The sequence below is a fragment of the Phyllobates terribilis genome, unplaced genomic scaffold (genome assembly GCF_046119375.1).
Source record: "Phyllobates terribilis strain yellow unplaced genomic scaffold, ASM4611937v1 Scaffold_7__3_contigs__length_470593459, whole genome shotgun sequence".
In the NCBI taxonomy this organism is placed as follows: Eukaryota; Metazoa; Chordata; class Amphibia; order Anura; family Dendrobatidae; genus Phyllobates; species Phyllobates terribilis.
The window spans coordinates 394,811,811-394,835,037 of NW_027362767.1; the positions used below are offsets into that span (position 1 = coordinate 394,811,811).

At 40.0% G+C, this 23,227-nt stretch overlaps 1 protein-coding gene across 2 annotated transcripts; it reads right to left on the reverse strand.

Moving 5' to 3' along the window:
• Nucleotides 1–4,333: 4,333 nt before the first annotated feature.
• On the reverse strand, nt 4,334–22,626 carry LOC141154976 (cytochrome P450 2A5-like). Of its 2 annotated transcripts, none has more exons than XM_073641558.1 (9): nt 22,330–22,626; nt 19,953–20,115; nt 18,595–18,744; nt 17,827–17,987; nt 17,570–17,746; nt 6,881–7,022; nt 6,060–6,247; nt 5,355–5,496; nt 4,334–4,641 (listed from the first exon to the last, which is right to left on the reverse strand). In XM_073641558.1, the coding sequence occupies exons 1-9, from the start codon at nt 22,507–22,509 to the stop codon at nt 4,454–4,456; spliced, it is 1,491 nt and encodes a 496-aa protein (XP_073497659.1). In that variant the 5' UTR covers nt 22,510–22,626; the 3' UTR covers nt 4,334–4,453. The 2 variants fall into 2 exon arrangements, with proteins under 2 accessions (XP_073497659.1, XP_073497660.1); XM_073641559.1 differs by lacking the exon at nt 22,330–22,626 and adding an exon at nt 21,345–21,496.
• Nucleotides 22,627–23,227: the final 601 nt, after the last annotated feature.

Consider the following 23,227-nt stretch of genomic DNA (forward strand, 5'->3'; position numbering starts at 1 on the left):
GAAGCCAGCTTTTACTAAGAAATTGAGAGTGAACGATCTGCCCAGGAGGAGAAAGAAGCAGATAAATTATAATGTTGCTTATTTTCATGTGCACTATTGAATTATAAACCAAAATTAAAATGGTTACGCTTTAAGGCTGTGTGCCCACGTAGCGTTTTACAAGCATTTATGTTGCGGAATTTCCGCAGCATAAATGCTTGGGAAACGCTTGGTAATCCGCCCCCCATGGTCCCCAATGACAAGCCGCACTTTCAATGCCCATGTTGCGGATTTTTCCGCAGCGTTTATGCTGCGCTCAAAAATCCGCAGCATGTCCATTAATTTTGCGGACACGCAGCGTAATCGCCGCCATTGACTTGCATTGAAACGCATAATATCCGTGTCAGTACATTTGTATACATGGTTATTATGCGTTTCTATGTGCGGATGATACCCAAGTCTGGAGGAGAGAAGACTCTCCTCCAGACCCGGGTACCATAGAAACTGTAAAAAAAAATAATTTTAAAATAAAAAATAAAGTTTATACTCACCTACCGATGTCTTCCCGGTGTTTTGTCTGCTCCGGGACGGTGTCTTGCAATGTTCGCGTTGATGTGAAGGACCTGCCATGATGTCACTGAGTCATGTGACCCATTACATGGCTCAATGACGTCACCGCAGGTCCTTCACACCACCGCGAGCAGTGCAAGACACCGGACGGAGAAGAAAAAACACCGGGAAGACATCGGAAGGTGAGTATAAACTTTTTTATTTTTCACCATTCTTATTCTTTTTTTTAACTAACTTGGTCACACTACTATAAATCCATGCCGGTTGTATGGATTTATATAGTGTGAACAAGTTGTCAAGCACTTTTCCAAGTGATGCTAAAATCGCCTGGAAAAGCGCTTGATAACCCGCATGCGGAAATGCATGTGAAGAACGCTTGACAAACGCTTCTACCTGGCGGGAAAAACTCATGTAAAATCCGCATGCATTTTTCCTGCCAGGGAGAAGCGTAAAAAATATGCTTCATTTCCGCAACGTGGGCACAGAGCCTAAGACTGGAATTTTGTATGTCAGTCTAAGGCCACAGCCGCATTATCAGTATTCAGTCAGTATTCTTTCTCAGGAGTGGGAGCCAAAACCAGGAGTGGGTGATAAATGCAGAATTGGTGACTTGTTTCTATTATACGTTTTCTCTGATTGTTCCTCATCTGGTTTTGGCTCCGACTCCTGAGAAAAAATACTGACCAAATACTGACCACATACTGATAGTGGGGCCGTGGCCAAAGAAGAAGTAAGGTGCGCACAATTTATTAAGAAGCACAATCCTATTAATGAATAAGGCGCATCTTACAACTGCCGTGTGACTTCGCCAGAAATGTTACTTTGACTGTAGTTCATTTCTGGAATAATTTATGGCACTAAACTGGCATGAACTTTCATGAATTTGCTGGGTGGACCTCATAACGTCCTGTTCTTCCTAAGCTACGCCCAATTTTGTGGTGCTGACCAGGACTGGCTTAATAATGGCAAACGTCGCACATTTTTGGGGCAATTACATGTTGTGAAAACACATTGATGAAACGGCACATTTTATAGACCACTATTAAAGAAAATCTGTCATGTAAAATAACGCTATTAACCTGTAGATGTGGGGTTAATCTGCAAGTTAATTGCGTTGTGAACGTGCTCGGCGCCTGTACTTAGACCCATGCTGCCGGAAGGAAATGAATTTTATTGCGCCTGGCAGCATTCGGGTTCCCGTTATAGGGGAGACACCGGCACAGTTTCAGTCACTGCTCAGTCACTGTAACCGCCATTGCTCTCTATTTACAGAGCGGTGACTCAACCCACGTTGGTGCCACCATTATGACTGGAAGCCAAACGTTTAATTTCCTCCTGGCAGTGGGGCTCTCAGTGGCGGTGCTGCATGGTGTCAGAACACTATTAAACTGCTGATTAGCCCATACCTTTCAACTCCCATTTGAGTGAGCTAAAAAAGATACATGGAAAATTCAGAACTTCACGGCGGTAATTTGTATGCCTCCTCAGTGCCGCCCAACTTACCATGGTCGCCACGTGGCTCCTCCTCGCATCTTGTCTGCTCACTGAGGTTTGTCTTTCGATGTACTCCTCTGCACTGTTAAAAATGCATGCTGCTTCGATTTGGCCTTAGGGGGGCATGGCCAGCCTCTGCAGGAATTTAACCCTACTGTGTCCTGCAGATATTAAGTTCCCCGGCTTATCCCATGTGAACAGGCTCAATTTAAGGTACCTCCTCTCACCACTCTTTGCCCAAGCGTTGGTTCCTACCTTTTTTGTCCATGCTTTTCTCCATATTCTGCTTCCTGCTACCATCCCAGCAGTTTTCCTGTCCTGCCTGACCTCGGCTATATCTACTGATTCCGTGTTGCCTGCCCTGATCTTGGATTGTCTGACCACATTTTTGTATGTGCCCTCCTGTTCCACGAACCCATGTTTCTGACCCTCCGGTCAGCTACTGCAGTCCCTATTCTCACCACCAGAGGCTCAAGCAAAAACCAAGTAGTCGCTTATTCACACCCCTCCAGAGTAAGCCCGTCCTCACCCACCAACATTACACTTAGAATTCACTTGGTGTTTGTGGACCTGTAAGTTATAAAAACTGTCTTCTAGCTCAAAGCAACCAATTACAAATTTCATTTTTCTAGCAGTGATAAAGAAATGAAAACTGCTCTGTGATTAGTTGTGATGAACAATAAAATATTTCTTTCAGACAGTTTTAATAAAAGAGGCTTTATACTTTAGGTATCACATAGAGATGAGCAAATTGATTCAATGCAAATTAAATTTGTGTCTAAGTTTTAGTAATTATTATGACCCATGATTTGCTTTGCGCTAATTGCCAAAAATGGACGCCACCATTTTACACATTGCCGAAGATGGCATCAGCAAGAGAATACTCATATGTGTGACATGCAGAAGTAGTGCTGTTGCAGAGTGTGACATGCAGAAGTAGTGCTATTGCTTTAAAAGCATTCAGTAACTATAAGAAGTAACACACGCACATGAGACACAAAGTGTTGTGCTCCAGAAGCATCCAGCAACTCGAGGGGTTAACACAGTCACAGGAGAAGGGAAGTGCTTTATCAGAGCCCCAGGGAGATTGTGGGGAAGTTGTTTACTGTCTGGCTGGAACCGAAGAGAATGGTGGTGTGTGTGTTCTGTATCTCACAGAAGCGCCCCTGCAAGCGAAAAGGATTCAAGTCAGTAGTGAAGCTAAGCACAGGTCAGGTAGAGTTCATGAGCTAGCAGTGTAGAGTATTATCAGGCAGATAGATGAGGACTGGAAGAAATGGTGTCACAGGGATCATCTCCCTCAGCAAACCCCCCCCCTCCTCCATCTCACTGTGCTGTAAAAAATGCTGTGTTCGTTAATGTGCCTTTTCATTAGAACTGTGCTGTCCTGTACTACTGGGAAGACTGTGAACTGCTGTGCTGCTAAGGAAACTGTACTGTTTGTCACTGGAGCCTGTTGCTCATAAGACTTAACTTGCACTGGGTATGCGGCTTCTTATTAAATGCTACTGTTCTACCTTTTATGAGGACTCTTGTCAAGTGTGTCTGGTCAGCAAGTGAAACAACCAACGTGTCTGTGCCTGAGGGTCAATACCCCTGTGTGCCTGAGAGAAGCTGCAGCACATGGTCTATGCTCGTCCTGAGTAACGGTTCCCCCAGGATTCCAAAGAATTCATGTAACCTGTCTCGCCCCTATCTGAACCTAGCGGCGCGCGTGTAACATATGACCTAAGTTTCAGCTGAACGGACCCCCCCTATAATGCCTTGCAGCTATCACTTTACATAATATAGCACAGACAATCAGGAGGGATGATCATAGCCTGTATAAAAGCAAAGACAGGGAATGCAGCAGTTATTTTGGGGTAAAACTGGATAGTGAGAGGATGTAACAGCTTAGCAATAGTGATAGGGAAAGAAAGCCATTAAACAGTGGACAATTTCTACAGATAGTGTGTGATAGCACAGAAGTGAAGAACAGTTGCCATCCTTTTATATATGGCCATGTATGTTGAGGTCACTTTGATGTTACTAAGGTTGTGTTTGCTTTAAAGAGTTTGAATGGGGTTGGATACAGTCTGAGGGGATCTCAGAGAGTTTTGTGCAATTGCAGTACTTGTGATTTGCTGCTAATCGATTCACCGTTAATTAATTTTTTTTTAAAAATTGACGAGGCTGGCAAATTCTAATTTTAAAAGATTCTCTCATCTCTAGTATCAAGTCATAATGTAGTGCTGTCAAGGAAGTCGATTGCACATACAGAGCTAGTTGATCCAATGCCAATCTGATCAGGTATCTTTCCAACTTTTTATTATACAACGCGATTGGTTTTATGCAGTGTCTTCAGTAACATGAATAAAATTCAGAACATACACTGTAAAGACTGGTTTATTATATTTTAGCCGTGGTTGAATTATTGACATCGGGGTTGAACATAGAGCTGATAAGTTCTGGCGGTGACTCCATTTGTCCCGGGTTCAGGGGTTATTTCAAGATCTTCTGGTGCTTTGTTAGATTTCAGGTGAAACGTCTGCAATATATTGGTCAACATGAGGAAGATCTCCATGCGAGCTAACCCCTCTCCTAGACAGCTCCTTTTTCCTGTGGATAATAATATGTAAAAGGTTAGAACTCTTCAGTATGTGACATATTGGTGGGACATAAAGGGATTTTTGCAATACAAATCTGGAAGATGGTGAATTGCCTTCAATTATCATGTATCTATGATAAAAGTCAGCATTACCTTATCTTCCACCACTGAGATACATGTACTTTAGTTGAAAATATGTACCCATTATTATGTTAGGTCAATGACTAGCCATGAGAAAAATGTATTAAAGGGAATCTATCAGCAATTTGTTCCTATGTAATCTGAGTATAGCATAATGCTGATTCCAGGGATGTGTCACTTATTAGGCTGTGTGTTGTAGTTTCAGTACAATCAGTGTTTTATCAGCAGGAGATTATCACTGCAGGACTAGGTCTCACATGTAAGCCAGTACAGCTAATCTGTGTAGTCACACCCACATCACTGATTGGAAGTTTTCTGACAGTGTGCAAAGAAAGCAGCCAATCAAGATTGTGGGTGGAGCTATGTAAAGCTCAGCATTTTAACAACTGTTACATCTACAACAGGGGAAACAGGGATTTTATCCAAACTACACCAAGCAGCCCTGTAAGTAACACATCACTGGAATTAGGGTCTCTGCCCTTACATTATGCCATTCTCAGATTCCACAGCAAAAACCTGTTAAAAGATTCCCTTTAAGTCCCAACCTTTTAAGTAAATGACTTTTATACTCCTGTCATATTACCAATAGAGAATGGAAGAAAAGCTTCGTTGTTCTTAAAGCATCCATTATCATCCAGGAAATGTCTCGGATCAAATTTTTCTGGTTGATCGAAATACTTGGGATCTTTAAGAACAGATGTCAATAGTGGCGACACGATAGCGTTCTGAAACATAAGTTTAACAAGAATGAAGAAAATGAAGAAATAATTAATTATCAGACCATTTAAATATTTTTATGCTCCTCGGGTCTACTTTAAAGATTGTCTCCAGTCAACATATGTAAAAAAAAAAAAAAAAAAAATTATTGTAAACTTGAATATAAAATTACTTCAAGGTTTGCATCTTTGGCCATCCTAAGTTTTGAAAATGCACAAGAGAACCATCTTATTGTAAAACTCACCGCACAGAGTAGATAAGTCAGTCAAATCCCCTAATTTGGGGCTGTTATTTAAGATTTTGATGACACATTTAAAGAATAGGTCATCAATATCATAGTAATGGACAGCTCCTTTAAGACAGTATGAAAAGTTTGAATGTAGTACCTTTCAACAAAGTATCCTGAGCCTTTGCTATTTGAATATACTGAGGTTTTACGTATTTGTTTTCATAACTGATCACTAATGATTGAATCCATTTATCATGATATTTACTTTATTACCTTTCTTTCTAAGCAATTAACTGCAAAAAATGTCACAAATTGTGTAAGGATCCTTCTTATTATTCTCACCTTTGGGATGTTGTATCCTCTAAATACTGTATCTCTACTGGCTGCATGTGGAATCCCCATAGGGACTATGTCAGCAAATCTCTGGATTTCGTGAATCACTGCATTTGTATATGGCATATTAATACGATCCTCCAGGGCAGGAGATCGACTCTGTCCAATCACGCTGTCAATCTCGTCCTGGATCTTCCCTATAGATAAATACTACATGTTCACTAGATATTAACCAGTAACCAAGACCAGGCAACCAAAGGACTATGTATCTCAATGCAAGCCAGCAAAATTACATTAAAAAATCAGAAATTTTCAGTGTTATTGCCCTCTAAACCTGTATGATAATTTCTAAAAAGTTGACAAAGTTACCAAAACTTATTACATTTTGATATCTCTATAAGCACTAACACAATTTGAAATCCCCTTTAGAAATTCATGTAAGTAAAATCACTTATTTTATCATCAAACTACTTATTTGCTTGTGGTTTTCTTTCAGTAGGTACACATTTTCTATGATAAATCCACCACCATTTATAACCAACCAGTTCTATTGTGTCTCCCTTCTGTAGGTCCCTCTTACCCCATGATCTAAAATCTTATAAAATCTCCTTTATTGCCCTGCCCTATTCATGTCAACCACAAACCAGTTGAATGGAACTTCGGAAATATCACAGATATTTTGGAACTTAATAGGTTAATGTTTAGAATTGATGTATGACAACCATATTCACATTGTGAAAAGTTTTCCAATGTTTCATCCACTTCTTAACATTATGAAATAATTGATGGATTATACCACAATTATCATAAAACCTCAGGACTTTACTTACTTGCCACATCGGGGTACTTGAGGAGGATGAGGAGGACATTTTTCAGAGTTGTACTGGTGGTTTCAATTCCAGCAAAGAACAGATCTATCACCGTTCCAAACAAGTTCTCAAAGTGGAATTCAGTGTTTGATTTGTCCTTCTCCTGTAGATTTGGACAAGTCATATGATTGGCCACAAAACATTGCTAGTTAAAAGGAATCTGACATCAGATTTTTAGTGCTTAAATGAATGTTATGATACTGTGGTACCCCGGGAAGAAGCCATGGCGAAACGAGTGTCGGGCACTATTCATACATTTTGAGTCTATGGCAATTTTATACTAGAGCATATGTTTGGCATGTTACTGTAGCTATACATATAGTTGTCATCCAATTATTGTTCTATCACTGTATATATATTTTTACTATGATCAGACACTACAAGTGCTACATTATTTGTCTTACCAATGAAAATAGGGTGTCCCCAATACTCAGACCCAAATAATGGCGTCACTCTATAGATAATTATTATCAATGTAGACATTCATAATCTAATTGATGAGATATATCAAATGACTGCCCATACATATAAAATCAAAACCACTTTATTGAAATTCTTTAAAAAAAAACACATGCAAAAGGTGCCTCAAAATACGAACACAAGACCAAAATTCCTAACAATGTAAATGACCAAAATATATTCACTTAATAGTAACTGTCATAACAAAATCTCACATACATAGCCTGCCTAGTTCAAATTGTATATAACAAATAGCAAGATGCATCAATAAATTTTTATCCTGTGTTTAACTGATGCTGCACTCTTTCTATTCATTATCTTGAAAAATGTTAAGTACATGCAACACTGAATGGAACATCAGTAACACAAAATCATATGGTTATCTACATGTTAGTATGTTGCTGCTGTACATGTACATCCTGTGTACAGTGCGGTCTCATGTCCCACTGTCCCAACGCGCGTTTCATGACAAACCACTTCCTCAGGGGGCAGTACATTTACTGTATATACTTTTTCATTATTACTTTCTAACTAGTGCACTACCTCAAATTTTTGTATCTTCTTTGCCATTTTCTAATGATGATATCATCCTTCATTATTATTTTTTATTTTGCTAATTTTAAATTTGATGTAATAAAGTCTGTATTTTAATACACTCGTGGGCATATCTGTAGGTTTTGTATTTGAATGCTGTCTATGACTACCATACCCTCCACTATCCTTCACATTGGCCAATTAGCTGGCTTCCACTATTTGTAAGTAATATACAGTGAAGGAAATAATTATTTGATCCTTTGCTGTTTGTGTATGTTTGCCCACTGACAAAGACATGAACAGTCTATAATTTTAAGGGTAGATTAATTTTACCATTGAGAGAGAGAATATCTCCAAAAAAAAAATCAAGAAAATCACATTGTACAACCCCTGGCAAAAATTATGGAATCATTGGGCTCGGAGGATGTTCATTCAGTTGTTTAATGTTGTTGAAAAAAAGCAGATCACAGACATGGCATAAAACTAAAGTCATTTCAAATGGCAACTTTAGGGCTTTAAGAAACACTAAAAGAAATCAAGATAAAAAATGTGGTACTCAGTAAGGGTAATTTTTTTCAGACCAAGCAGAGAGAAAAAATTATGTAATCACTCAATTCTGAGGAAAAAAATATGGAATCATGAAAAACAAACACACAAAAGAACACTCCAATACATCACTAGTATTTTGTTGCACCACCTCTGGCTTTAATAACAGCTTGCAGTCTCTGAGGCATGGACTTAATGAGTGACAAACAGTACTCTTCATCAATCTGGCTCCAACTTTCTCTGATTGCTGTTGCCAGATCAGCTTTGCAGGTTGGAGCCTTGTCATGGACCATTTTCTTCAACTTCCACCAAAGATTTTCAATTGGATTGAGATCCAGACTATTTGCAAGCCATGACATTGACCTTATGTGTCTTCTTTCAAGGAATGTTTTCACAGTTTTTGCTCTATGGCAGGATGCATTGTCATCTTGAAAAATGATGTCATCATCCCCAAACATCCTTTCAATTGATGGGATAAGAAAACTGTCCAAAATATCAATGTAAATTTGGGCATTTATTGAAGATGTAATGACAGCCATCTCCACAGTGCCTTTACCTGACATGCAGCCCCATATCATCAATGACTGTGTAAATTTGCATGTTCTCTTCATGCAGTCATATTTATAAATCTCATTGGAACGGCACCAAAAGTTCCAGCATCATGACCTTGCCCAATGCAGATTCGCGATTCATCACTGAATATGACTTTCATCCAGTCATCCGCAGTCCACGATTGCTTTTCCTTAGCCCATTGTAACCTTGTTTTTTTTTCTGTTTAGGTGTTAATGATGGCTTATGTTTAGCTTTTCTGTATGTAAATCCCATTTCCTTTAGGTGGTTTCTTACAGTTCAGTCAGAGACATTGACTCCAGTTTCCTCCCATTCGTTCCTCATTTGTTTTGTTGTGCATTTCCTGTTTTGGAGACATATTGCTTTAAGTTTCCGATCTTGACGCTTTGATGTCTTCCTTGGTCTACCAGTATGTTTGCATTTAACAACCTTCTCATGTTGTTTGTATTTGGTCCAGATTTTAGACACAGCTGACTGTGAACAACCAACATCTTTTGCAACATTGCGTGATGATTTACCTTCTTTTAAGAGTTTGATAATTCTCTCCTTTGTTTCAATTGACATCTCTCGTGTTGGAGCCATGATTTATGTCAGTCCACTTGGTGCAACAGCTCTCCAAGGTGTGATTACTCCTTTTTAGATGCAGACTAACGAGCAGATCTAATTTGATACAGGTGTTAGTTTTGGAAATGAAAATTTACAGGTTGATTCCATAATTTTTCCCCAGAATTGAGTGATTCCATAATTTTTTTCCCTCTGCTTGGTCTGAAAAAAATTACTGTTACTGAGTACCACATTTTTTTTCTTGATTTCTTTTAGTGTTTCTTAAAGCCCTAAAGTTGCCATTTGAAATGACTTTAGTTTTGTGCCATGTCTGTGATCTGCTTTTTTTCAACAACATTAAACAACTGAATGAACATCCTACGTGCCCGGTGATTCCATAATTTTTGCCAGGGGTTGTATAAATTATATAAATGTATTTGCATTTTGCAGTGAGAAATAAGTATTTGATCCCCTACAAACCATTATGAGTTCTGGCTCCTACAGACCAGTTAGATGCTCCTAATCAACTCATTACCTGCATTAAAGACAGCTGTCTTACATAGTCACATGTATAAAAGACTCCTGTCCACAGACTCAATTAATCAGTCAGACTCTAACCTCTACAACATGGGCAAGACCAAAGAGCTTTCCAAGGATGTTAGGGAGAAGATCATAGACCTGCACAAAGCTGGAATTTGCTGAAAAACCATAAGTAAGACGCTGGGTGAGAAGGAGACAACTGCTGGTGCAATAGTAAGAAAATGGAAGAAATACAAAATGACTGTCAATCGACATTGATCTGGGGCACCATGCACAATCTCACCTCGTGGGGTATCCTTGATCATGAGGAAGGTGAGAGATCAGACTAAAACTACACGGGGGGAACTTGTTAATGATTTCAAGGCAGCTGGGACCATAGTCACCAAGAATACCATTGGTAACACATTACGCCTTAAAGGTTTAAAATCCTGCAGTGTGCACAAGGTCCCCCTTCTCAAGAAGGCACATGTGCAGGCCCGTCTGAAGTTTGCCCAAAAACGCCTAGATGATTCTGTGAGTTATTGGGAGAAGGTGCTGTGGTAAGATGAGACAAAAATTGAGCTCTTTGGCATTAACTCAACTCGCCGTGTTTGGAGAAAGAGAAATGCTGCCTATGACGCAAAGAACACTATCCCCACTGTCAAGCATGGAGGTGGAAACATTATGTTTTGGGGGTGTTTCTCTGCTAAGGGCACAGGACTACTTCACCGCATCAATGACAGAATGGATGGAGTAATGTACCGTAAAATCCTGAGTGACAGCCTCCTTCCCTCCACCAGGACATTAAAAATGGGTTGTGGCTGGGTCTTCCAGCAAGATAATGACCCAAAACATACAGCCAAGGCAACAAAGGAGTGGCTCAAAAAGAAGCACATTAAGGTCATGGAGTGGCCTTGCCAGTCTCCAGACCTTAATCACAAGAAAAACTTATGGAGGGAGTTGGAGCTCCGAGTTGCCAAACGACAGCCTCAAAATCTTAATGATTTAGAGATGATCTGCAAAGAAGAGTGGACCAAAATTCCTCCCGACAAGTGCGCAAACCTCATCATCAACTAGGAAAAACGTCTGACTGCTGTGCTTGTCAACAAGGGTTTTGCCACCAAGTATTAAGTGTGGCAAACTTACCTACAAATGCAGTAGGAAAGAGATTGATTTTCTGGACATTGCCATAGTTGTTGATGATGGGGGATTCATCCAGACTGACATCTTCCATAAGGAAACATCAGTCAACTCGGTACTGCATTCCTTCTCAGCACATATGCACTCTACCATAAAGGCCAAGGCCATTCCGATAGGCTAATTTTAGCGGGCTAAGCGCACCTGTTCAACAGATGGCGCATTCGAGCAACAAGCTAGAGACCTAACAGTCAGATTTGTTGAGAGAGGGTACAGCCACAAAATGATTAAAAACGGATATTCTAGAGCCAGGGCGGTTCCGCAGGAAAAACTCCTTATTCCATCCAAGAAGATTAAGCACGGCAATCATAAACCGAGATTTATATCTACGTTTAACTGCCAATGGCAATCTATGTATCAAATTTTAAATAAACATTGGTCAGTACTGATGACGGACCCAGTTTTGAGCAAGGAAATTTCTAAAAAGCCGTTAGTTACAGCAAGGCGTTGTAGAAATCTCAAGGATCATTTCGTGAAGAGCTATTATGTGGTTGAATCAAAGAACTTCTTGGGGAGAGGAAACAAAAATGGGGGGTGTTTTCCTGGCGTGTAATAAAAACATTATCAGAGCCACCTCATTTTCCTCAGCAGATGGGACTCGGCATTTTGTGGTCACCAACTACATATCATGCAGCACGTCATATGTTGTCCATACTCCAAAATATATGTTGGGCTCACATCTAAGGAGCTGTGTATTAGGAGAAGAGAGCATGTGAGGGACATCATTGCGGCAGGGGAGGTGGATGATCTTTCAGTTTTGAAAACTATACCTAAACACTTTTTACGGTCTATCACAACTCTGATCCACAAGGTTTCCAGGTGAGGGGTATAAATAAGGTCCACCGTGGCATTAGAGGTGGTGATGATAAAAAGATATTGGCACAATTAGAGTCACGGTGGATTTTTGACCTTGGAACAATGTCCCCAAACGGGCTTAATGAAAAAAACAGCTTTGCTCCATTCCTATAGGTGTCTCTTGCATTTTTTAATCTCTATTGTGTCATTTTTTTGTGTGTTTTTAATTTATGTTTATTCAACTTCTAGCAAAGGACTCCTGCATAATTATTTGTGATACCACTTATCGGATGGCTTTAGGAGCAGATGTGTTGGAAATGACATACAGATATGGACACTGTCTTGGGGCTATTTGAGACCAATCCACTGATGAACATGATCAATTGGATAAAGAACATCAACTACAGTAGATGAAAAACACCATCTGGATAGCATATGTATTGCTTGATATACAGATTTGTGATTGATATGAAATTAATTGTATCATGTTATTCGTAGTATGGGGTTGTATAGATGATGATTTAATGTTTTTACGGCACTCTTAGGAGTTAAGATGGGTGATTCCCAGTATGATTATGCCCCCTTCTTTATGGTCTCCCCTGAGACTACTAATTTTTAGTATGCCTGATTTCTGTTATTTGTGTGGCACGTCGCTGGATTGGTTAAAGCATGCCAGCTTTAAGACGTGCCACAATTTTTGATTGACTATAATCTACCTACCTTTGGCCCTGTCCCGGGTCTATTGGGACAGTCCAGGATGCTGGTCTATAGTGCCTATGGAAGTAGATGATGGTATTTGGGGCTTACCTTCCTGTGTGTTGGATGTGTTGGCTGCCTTTATTATACTCCACAAAAATGGCGGCTTTTCCCCTGGAATACTTATATCAGAATTGTGAGGTGATATGCCTGGGTATACTATATATTCTTTCTGTTGCTCCAATAACATGGCGCCGATTCCACGCATGCATATCTCACCCCGGTCACTGCATTGGCGAGGGCTTCTTATTACTGCAGTCACGTGTCGTTGACGTCACGAGGATATTGTCCTCGCAGACACGCGGCTGTGGTGAATGCCGAAACTAATTGCACTCATGACTCGGAAGTAAGTTTCGCATGCGCTGACGTAATTGGCTCCTGGTGAAGTGTTGTGGGTACAAATGCAGGGTATGTACGGCATTATAACACACTCCCCTTGAGAAAGCACTTCTGGTGTGTGCGAAACGCGCGTTGGGGCGGCTTGTGGTGGTGTCCCAATATGGGTAAGTCTGATTGAGATATCGATCGTGTTCAAATTCATGGTCTAAATTGATATGAGCTTATCACCAGCAACAGTGCTGGTAGCCATTACTCGATACGAACATGACCTTAAACATTTTTGATGCAATGAATGTATACTGATTGTTTTTCTACCACTGCCTTCAATTATTTGGATAATCCTCTTTGCACAATACTCTGTTTGTTTGTGTGCCTTTGTGTATGTGTGGCACTTCATGATTTTAATTGAATATGAATAAAATTTATTATTTTTTAGTATTATAGCCTCTTTTCAGTGCTTTTTTCTGGGTGTTTCAGACACAGATGTAGATATATATACATATACATATATATACAGTGGTGGCCAAAAGTATTGGCACCCCTGCAATTCTGTCAGATAATACTCAGTTTCTTCCTGAAAATGATTGCAATCACAAATTCTTTGGTATTATTATCTTCATTTAATTTGCTTGCAAGGAAAAAACACAAAAGAGAATGAAGCAAAAATCAAATAATTGATAATTTCACACAAAACTCCAAAAATGGGCCAGACAAAAGTATTGGCACCCTCAGCCTAATACTTGGTTGCACAACCTTTAGCCAAAATAACTGCGAACAACTGCTTCCGGTAACCATCAATGAGTTTCTTACAATGCTCTGCTGGAATTGTAGACCATTCTTCTTTGGCAAACTGCTCCAGGTCCCTGATATTTGAAGGGTGCCTTCTCCAAACTGCCATTTTGAGATCTCTCCAGAGGTGTTCTATGGGATTCAGGTCAGGACTCATTGCTGGCCACCTTAGAAGTCTCCAGTGCTTTCTCTCAAACCATTTTATAGTGCTTTTGGAAGTGTGTTTTGGGTCATTGTCCTGCTGGAAGACCCATGACCTCTGAGGGAGACCCAGCTTTCTCACACTGTGCCCTACATTATGCTGCAAAATTTGTTGGTAGTCTTCAGACTTCATAATGCCATGCACACGGTCAAGCAGTCCAGTGCCCGAGGCAGCAAGGCAACCTCAAAACATCAGGGAACCTCCGCCATGTTTGAATGTAGGGACCGTGTTCTTTTCTTTGAATGCCTCTTTTTTTTTCCTGTACACTCTATGTTGATGCTTTTTGCCAAAAAGCTCTACTTTTGTCTCATCTGACCAGAGAACATTCTTCCAAAACGTTTTAGGCTTTCTCAGGTAAGTTTTGGCAAACTCCAGCCTGGCTTTTTTATGTCTCGGGGTAAGAAGTGGGGTCTTCCAGGGTATCCTACCATACAGTCCCTTTTCATTCAGACGCCGACAGATAGTACGGGTTGACACTGTCGTACCCTTGGACAGCAGGGCAGCTTGAACTTGTTTGGATGTTAGTCGAGGTTCTTTATCCACCATCCGCACAATCTTGCGTTGAAATCTCTCGTCAATTTTTCTTTTCCGTCCACATCTAGGGAGGTTAGCCACAGTGCCATGGCCTTTAAACTTCTTGATTACACTGCGCATGGAAGACACAGGAACATTCAGGTCTTTGGAGATGGACTTGTAGCCTTGAGATTGCTCATGCTTCCTCACAATTTGGTTTCTCAAGTCCTCAGACAGTTCTTTGGTCTTCTTTCTTTTCTCCATGCTGAATGTGGTACACACAAGGAAACAGGACAGAGGTTGAGTCAACTTTAATCCATGTTAACTGGCTGCAAGTGTGATTTAGTTATTGCCAACACCTGTTAGGTGCCACAGGTAAGTTACAGGTGCTGTTAATTACACGAATTAGAGAAGCATCACATGATTTTTCAAACAGTGCCAATACTTTTGTCCACCCCCTTTTTTAGGTTTGGTGTGGAATTGTATCCAATTTGGCTTTAGGACAATTCTTTTTGTGTTTTTTCATTGAAGACAAATTAAATGAATATAATAATACCAAAGAATTTGTGATTGCAATCATTTTCAGGAAGAAACTGAGTATTATCTGACAGAATTGCAAGGGTACCAATACTTTTGGCCACCACTGTATATTTATAGTAATCTACTGCTAATTTATTTATGAGGAGACTGATTTTATCATGACTCCAGCCAGATTGGGCAATATATGGATTTTGAACATTTTTACAAGTATTAATTGTTGTTTGCCAGAAGGATCAAATACTTATTTCTCACTGCAAAATGCAAAAAAAATTAAATTATCTAATTCATACAATGTGATTTTCTTGATTTCTTTTTTGGATAGTCTATCTCTCAATGTTAAAATTAACCTACCCTTAAAATTACAGACTGTTCATGTCTTTGTCAGTGGGCAAACTTACAAATACAGCAAGGGATCAAATACTTATTTCCTTCACTGTACATACTGTAGTACTTGTGCACTCATTTTACAATTTTTTTACGAGTGCATACTATGAGAAAATCATATACATGAAGTCATTGGGCAGTTATGCTGCTGTGTAGAGTCACAGAGTCATAGTTACATAGTTACATAGTTACATAGTTTATAAGGCCGAAAAAAGACAAGCGTCCATCGAGTTCAGCCTATTTCTTGTGCACTGCAGCTATTCCGCAGCGTTGATCCAGGGGAAGGGGAAAAAAAAACCATGCGGTATAGGCCAATTTACATCATTGAGGAAAAATTCACTTCCCGACTCCAATCTGGCAGTCAGATTAAATCCCTGGATTAATTAACTAAGCATAAGATGTAATTTTATTGTTCTCAAGAAAGGCGTCCAGGCCTCTCTTGAACTCATTAAGTGAGTTGGACATCACCACTTCCTCTCCCAGAGAGTTCCAGAGTCTCACGGCTCTGACCGTAAAGAATCCCCTTCTATGCTGGTGCAGGAACCTCCATTCCTCCAGACGCATAGTGTGCCCCCTCATCTTTGTCACCATATTACTGTACATTGTCCATTCTACCATAACAACATTGCCCAGAGCTTTTTACATCAGTACTACCTGCTCTTAAAAGTTATATAAACACCTATGACATGGCAAAAGATGATTTTCAAGCTTTAAATATTTCTCTTATGGGAGTGTTCCTTCCAGTAATATAGGCTGGATGTGAACTCACTGTGTATCCAGGTATCTTATTTTACGCATACATCAGCACAACTTATGTTCTGGATTTACTTCCTTCTCATGAGCTGTCCTTCTTTTCCGTAGCCTGTTTTACCTGAACTCTCTGAAACTGTTTATGCTTTCCCCACTCTCTCCCCTATGGTTTCTGTATATGCACAACCCTTGTACACCTCTCCGCTGTTCTCTCTAAAGCCACGGCTACACTATCAGTATTTGGTCAGTATTTTTTCTCAGGAGTGGGAGCCAAAACCAGGAGTGGGTGATAAATGCAGAATTGGTGACTTGTTTCTAGTATACCTTTTCTCTGATTGTTCCTCACCTGGTTTTGGCTCCGACTCCTGAGAAAAATACTGACTGAATACTGACCAAATACTGATAGAGGGGCCGTGGCCTAAAACAGAAAGAAAGAAGTTGCCATCAGAACCATGAGTGAAAACTCCAATGGGTTTGTAACAATTTTGCAGAACACTCAGCTAGATAAAGGACTAACAGAACTAACAGGCACTCTGTAGTAGCAAAATTGTGAAAAAAAATGTCTGATGAAAACTATTTAGAAAGTTGCTTAATAATTATGCATTTAGTGCTTCTCCACTTGTTCACTTTTTTGTTGCAAAATTTGTTGCGGAAAGTTCTGCAACTGTCCCACTCATCTTAAACGATCTCATTCAAATGAATGAAATGGATTTCCAAATAAATGAAATGGATTTCCAATTGCTGAAATTTCTGCAACAAACTATGCAATGTGTGAATTCACCTTTAGGAGTAAAATGAAACAGTAAAAAAAACTATCTGTTTAGGTATTTTGCTTTTAAATCATCCCAGGGGTCAACAATTAACGAAAAACCGTTGTGATGAGAGTTATGACTGTTAGTCTGGGTAGTGTCAACACTGCCGTAATGATTCCAGGCATGCTAGTAGTACCCATTGTGTTCTGATAACAAACTTATTTTTCTGCCAAAACATTGAAGATTCTTTTGGCTTTCTCTTCTAACTAGGCATCATTAACATCCTTTAGACAGCAGACCCTGATTAAATACAGTGGTCACATTTTGTGAGCTACTGTGGTCAACTTATACTTCCCAACAAAAGAGTAAGTGTGGAGACAGATGAGGAACCCAGCAGCAGTACAGAGGTGTGGTAAAAAATCAGTTTGGGGAAAATGTTTTTTTTTTTTTTATTGACTTTACCTCTTCCATCTTTATTAGGAAACTATCAATGAAGTCTCGTGGACAGTTCACGTCAATGGTCTTTTTGTGGTTCTCAACAGCTTGAAGGACAAATCCTTTGAGCTGATCCAGGTTTCTAAAGACCTTCTTATGAGGTCCTGGTATATAATTTGACATCTTTGGAAACAGATTGAGCAGCTGTGAAAATAATGTATTTTCATTACCTGATTTATAGTTGGAGGTCAACTTTAAGGAGAATTTGCTGTAGGTTGACTTACAATCCCCCATGCAGAGGCCAGAAGGGTGAACATTTCCTGCAGTAGTGACAGTAGGGTCATGAACTTCTCATCTTCATAATCAAAGCGTTCTCCAAACACAATTGAGCAGATGACATTAGAGACGGCCAAACGTAATGAATCAGTTGGGTCAAACAGATTTTCTATATAGAGACACAAAAGATTGATCAGAAATTTGTGTAAGCTCCTAACTGCAGCCTCTATTTCCATCACATCAAGTATTCTATACTGATATTGACTTTTGAAATTTAGCCAATACAAAGGGGTCCATATAAGAGATGACCGGAACGATTTGCGCGACTCCAGTCCAGTGTCCTGGTCAGTGATACCTGGTGGTTAGATGGGAGTCTCATGAATCTCTTACATTCTGGCATCCCTGGTGTGACATTTGATTCGTCAGAGCTGGTGCAACGTAATCTGGTTCGACGTCACAGATGATATCGTACCAGCCGTGGCTAATGAAAAAAAGCACCAGGGACACTAGAGGATAAGAGATTAGGGGGACTCCGGTCTAGCCACCTGTGAGTCCTGTGAATCAATCCACTCATCTCTAGTCCCTGTCGCTTAGTGCTCTGTTATGGAGACATTATACTGTAGTTTTTGCAGCTTACTGTACGTTCATATGGTCATACAATGACTGCCATTGTTATGTTATGTCTTGGCTTCTCAACCATGCCCTCCACAATGCATCTGAAAAATAACTTCATTACAAGCATCAGTAGTCAATAATATATCCAAGTCCTCACAAACCTCCATTATTTCTGAACCTTTCTACCAGAAAATGGGCTTCTTCTTTGATCCTCTCTGCAATGCCTCTTTTCCCCATCCCAAAGTTCCTAAGGGTGGTAAGTGAGAAACGACGTAACAGTTTCCAACGCTCACCATTGCTAAGCACAATCCCTAAAATTAAAGAGGAAAATCAGCAATGTGAAAAAAAACTATGAGGGTGTAGCATATAAATAATATATGCATTTGTCTTTGAGAGATTCTGTTATATATTTAAATACAGTGGAAATGTGTGTTTTATGACCATTAACAAGTCAAATTGGTATTGGGATAAACTTGATGCCAAAATATGCCTTCTCAAGTACCAATCTCGGTGTGTGTTGATTTTTGTGCTCTAGTCACTGATATATCATCTTAGTTTAATATTCATAGTCTTACATGTCAACTAGCTCAGCACTTCAATGTCTAGTTTTATACACCTCTGTCAATTGGTGTTATGTCCCACTTCTAGCCTATCCTTTAGTAGGCATTGTGCATTTTCTATTCTGTTTTCTTGATGTTCTAATATGTCTCGATTAGTACCACATTCATGGTACCTGGTGGCTTGGTTTTCCACTTTGTGTTTGTGATTTCATTTAGGTAAATCTGTGGGCTCTTTACTGCTCTGTACTTTACTCCCTGGTGATCTGGTATTTCCTAACTTTGTCGTTCATTCTCTTGCATCCATCAGTTTGGTGTCTCATGCCTATATTTTCATTGTTTATTAGACCTTGTGACTATCGTTTCTCTTCTACTCCATTTTTTGGTGATCTGGTGGTCATCATTGGTTTAATGTCCCATTTGGTTTGCTACTTTTTGGTGATCAATGTTTGGTAAACCTTTAGGCTATTTAGTGCTGTGTACTCTATTACCTCGTGCCTTAGTCTTCTCTTGTTTTGTGCCTAATTTTCTTGTGTCCTTTAGTTTGGTGTCCCACTTCTTGATTTGATTGTTAGATTTTGATTTTTTAGCTAATTTAGTGTTTAGTGTTTTTTAGTCCTTGCTGCTGTCTAGTGCTTTGTACTCAATTGCCAAATGTCCAGGTGTCCACTGATTTTGTCCTCCATTCCCTAGCATCCATGGTTTCTTGGTGATTCTTGGTGGCAAGTGAGTGATAGCCCTGGGCTCTTTGGTGTTTTATCCTCCAATCTCTGGTTTCCAGGTGTCCACTGATTTTGTCCCCCAATCCCTTATGTCTCTTGGTTTATAGTCTCATTTCTTGATGCTTAGTGTTTGGCAGACCATGTGGCCAACTAGTGTTTTGCACTTCATTCTCTGGTATCCAGTATTTGCTGTCCCATTTTCTGACTTCTAAAAATAGTATAAAATATATCACTACTCACCATAATCTTTGAAAACTGAACTTGCAAAAAATGTGTTTCCTCGTGCAGTGAACACATCGCTATGATCCACTAAGGCTTCTTTTACACAATCATAGCCGAGAAGGACCACCATGGGGCTATTGCCAATAAATATAGTTATCACCGGCCCATACTGCTTACTGAGCTAAAAATTTAAAGATAGAAAGTTATATTACATTGTCACAATTGGCTCATTAAACCTATCATTCAATGGTAACATGATCAGAAGTGAGTCAACTGCGAAGGAGCTAATGAATAACAAATGGAAGTATCTACAAAACCATTTTCACAAAGTGACAAAAGACTTTGGCACCTACTCGATCCCTTGAACTAGGGACGCCCTAGGCAATCCCTGTCCTCCGGGTTACCCCGAATGGTGGATATGCCAGGGTCTTGTACCTTACTATGCTCCTACCTTTCCCTTATCTGTTCCCTCCCCCACCCAGGAAGGTGTGAGATTGAAGTGCATAGGTAAACACTAATCAGACAGATGGGTGAACAGACAGGCATAAAATAAAACTACAATAATACATATACACTCACAAAACTACAGAGTGGGAAACAGGGGAAGAATAGGAAGGAAGAAACTAAATGGGAGAGGATAGGGATAGACATGTAAACCAACTCCACCCAGCAATCGCCTGAAAAACTCTCCATCCACCTACTCCAAACACTGAACTTTCTCCCTCAACTCCAAACCAGGTAGTGGTAACTATCACTGGCAAGGTGAGAAGCAAGGAGGAGGGTTTTTATACCTATTGGGAGTAACAAACTCAGAAGAGCCCAAGACAGAGAACTCCAGAATTTCAACTAAGCAGTTTACCCCTTTCAGCACTAAAGATAGCCAAAACTGCTAATAGGACGGTGAAGTCGTTCTAACAACCGCAGGTGTATGTGTCACCAGAAGCTGCGATTGTCTGACCCCACTCTGTCGCGGTATCCCCGTGACAACCAAACATCTATTTAGAATTAAAGTACCAATGTAAATCAATGTGCCTGCCACATGAATGAACACATCAGGTTAGTAACAGTGAAATTCACTATTTCCAGAGTATTTCCACTATGTCTAGAAGAAATTGGATAAAGAAATGTTTTCCTGGTAAGAATATTTACCTAGTCTATCAAACCTGAGATATTACAGAGTGCGTCACTTAATAGTTCTGTGTTGGCCAGATCACTTGATTTAGATCTGAAGTCTTTTGTTAGACTTATCCTTATTTGAAATAAAGGAGCATATTATTTGGGGGAGCCAAGTAGTAACTAAATTTTTGAGCCTCTCTGTGAGAAGCAAGAAAAAAAAAATAAAGGTATCTGTTTTACTACTAAACGTTGCCTGTGACCTTCCAGTGAGGTGACTCTAGTCAATATACTTACTAAGAGAAATGCTCCGCAGATCTGAATCATCGCAGCTTTGTAAATGATCCCAAAAACACAGACCACCATGAACAATGGTGAATATAGTGCAACATATACTTCACAGCATATAAATTGCCTCTTTAGAGAGGAAGAGGACTTGAACTCTAGTGGAAGTAGCAGTCATAGACGTCACTATCGACCATTTATTGAGCCATGCCACATTACTTAGGATAAAAGACCAACCAGAATCTCAATTTGCTGTCACATGTTTGGGGATTTGCCCCTCCTCAGTTCAAAGTATGAGATCTGATTTGGCTGTATGAGAGGCCTCTAACTGAGGTCTAAAGGGGAATGTGTCCCCCCTTGGATCCTGGTCAGACGCCTCTCACCCTGCGAAACTAGATCTCACAATTTGCACTGACGAGGGGCAGTAACCCCGAAACAGTGTCTGCAAATTGAGATTCTGGATTTTATCCTAAGTCATGTGACAAGGCTCATTAGAGAGTCTATATTGACTTTTGGGATTGCTACTTCCTATAGGTGGCACTAGAGTTCTAGTCCTCTTCTTCTCTGATGAGATAATTTCCTTGTGGAGAGTGACATGCCTGACATGTCAGTGTAAGGAGACTTATAAGCCATCAATGGACCTCTGGGAAATTAAATATGCAAATGTTCTCTTCAGGAAAGAAGAGGAGTTGTACTCCAGTGCCACCTACCGGAAGTAGAAGTCCTAAAAGTCAATCTTGACCCTTTAACAAGCCTTGCCATATGACTTAGGATAAAAGTCTCAATTTGCAAACACTTTTAGTATTGCTACCTCCAAAAAGTGGCACTAGAATTCAAGTCTTCTTCCTCTCTGAAGAGGCAATTTGCATATTTAATTCACCAGAGGAGCATTGGCCTAAAAGTCTCCTTTAATTGGCATGTCAGGCATGTCAATCTCCACAAGGAGAGATGTTACCCCTTATGTACTTCTAAAATTATATAACTCAATACTACTCACCTTCACCAAAGACTGGGGCATTTCAGAAGTGCTCACGTGCAGAATAGTTCCCAGTATTGGAAGGGTGGGAGGTCCAGGGGGTAAGTTTTTACTTCTCAATTTTCTTCTCCATGCACGGATGTACAAGACCAGTGTGACACACAAGGTCAGAAAGATGGTACCTGTTACTCCTAGCTCCATATTCCCTGTAGACTGAAAACAGGTATGTGGAAAGTATGATACAGCCAGTGCACAAGAGCAGGCTGCACCTAGCACAGGGGAAGTGTTGTTTAATAGTCTTTTATTTGAGTTCACGTGAGTCCAATGTACAAGATTGGCATGGGTTTTATGGAGCAGAATGACTGTATGTATTCACCTACTGACGGTTGTTATTTGCACAGGATGATAAGTGGCTCTGAATGAAAGAGAAGTCTATCACTAAATAAGGCAATTTCACAAGACGATCCATATAAGGAGTCAGATGTGTGTATTGTGCAGGACGTGCACCTTTACAGGGGACGTAATCTTATGAAAATGTACCTATAATACAATATTTGTTTGCAAAAATTGTTTGTAGTTGTGAATACTTTGAAAAATGTATTCCGATGACAGAATACTCTGGATAATGCCATCTTCCGAACTTTACCAAACCATGGAAAAACGTCTCACTAGGAAGTGTCACGTTGAAATAGTTCAACTTTACTAAATACTGATGATACAATGACATGCCAAGTTATTTGATTAAAAGGGCACTCTTAAGTTAGTAAGTTAATTCTTATCCATGAAATAGGGGATATCTCTTAGATCTCTGGAGGTCTGACTGCCATGTTCCCCAGCGATTCAGAGAACCGGAATGGAGTGTAACTGGATCATGCACAGTTGCACAGTGCCGCTCCATTTATTCTTAATCGGAGCGCTG

Bases quoted from the DNA above. Each gene is read 5' to 3' on its own strand.
- LOC141154976 (XM_073641558.1), bottom strand. From the start codon at position 22,509: ATGGAGCTAGGAGTAACAGGTACCATCTTTCTGACCTTGTGTGTCACA. The intron at 18,745-19,952 runs GTGAGTAGTGAT...CTTTAATTTTAG, and splicing joins TTCAGTTTTCAAAGATTATG to GGATTGTGCTTAGCAATGGT. The intron at 6,248-6,880 runs GTAAGTAAAGTC...ATTTATCTATAG, and splicing joins CAAGTACCCCGATGTGGCAA to GGAAGATCCAGGACGAGATT.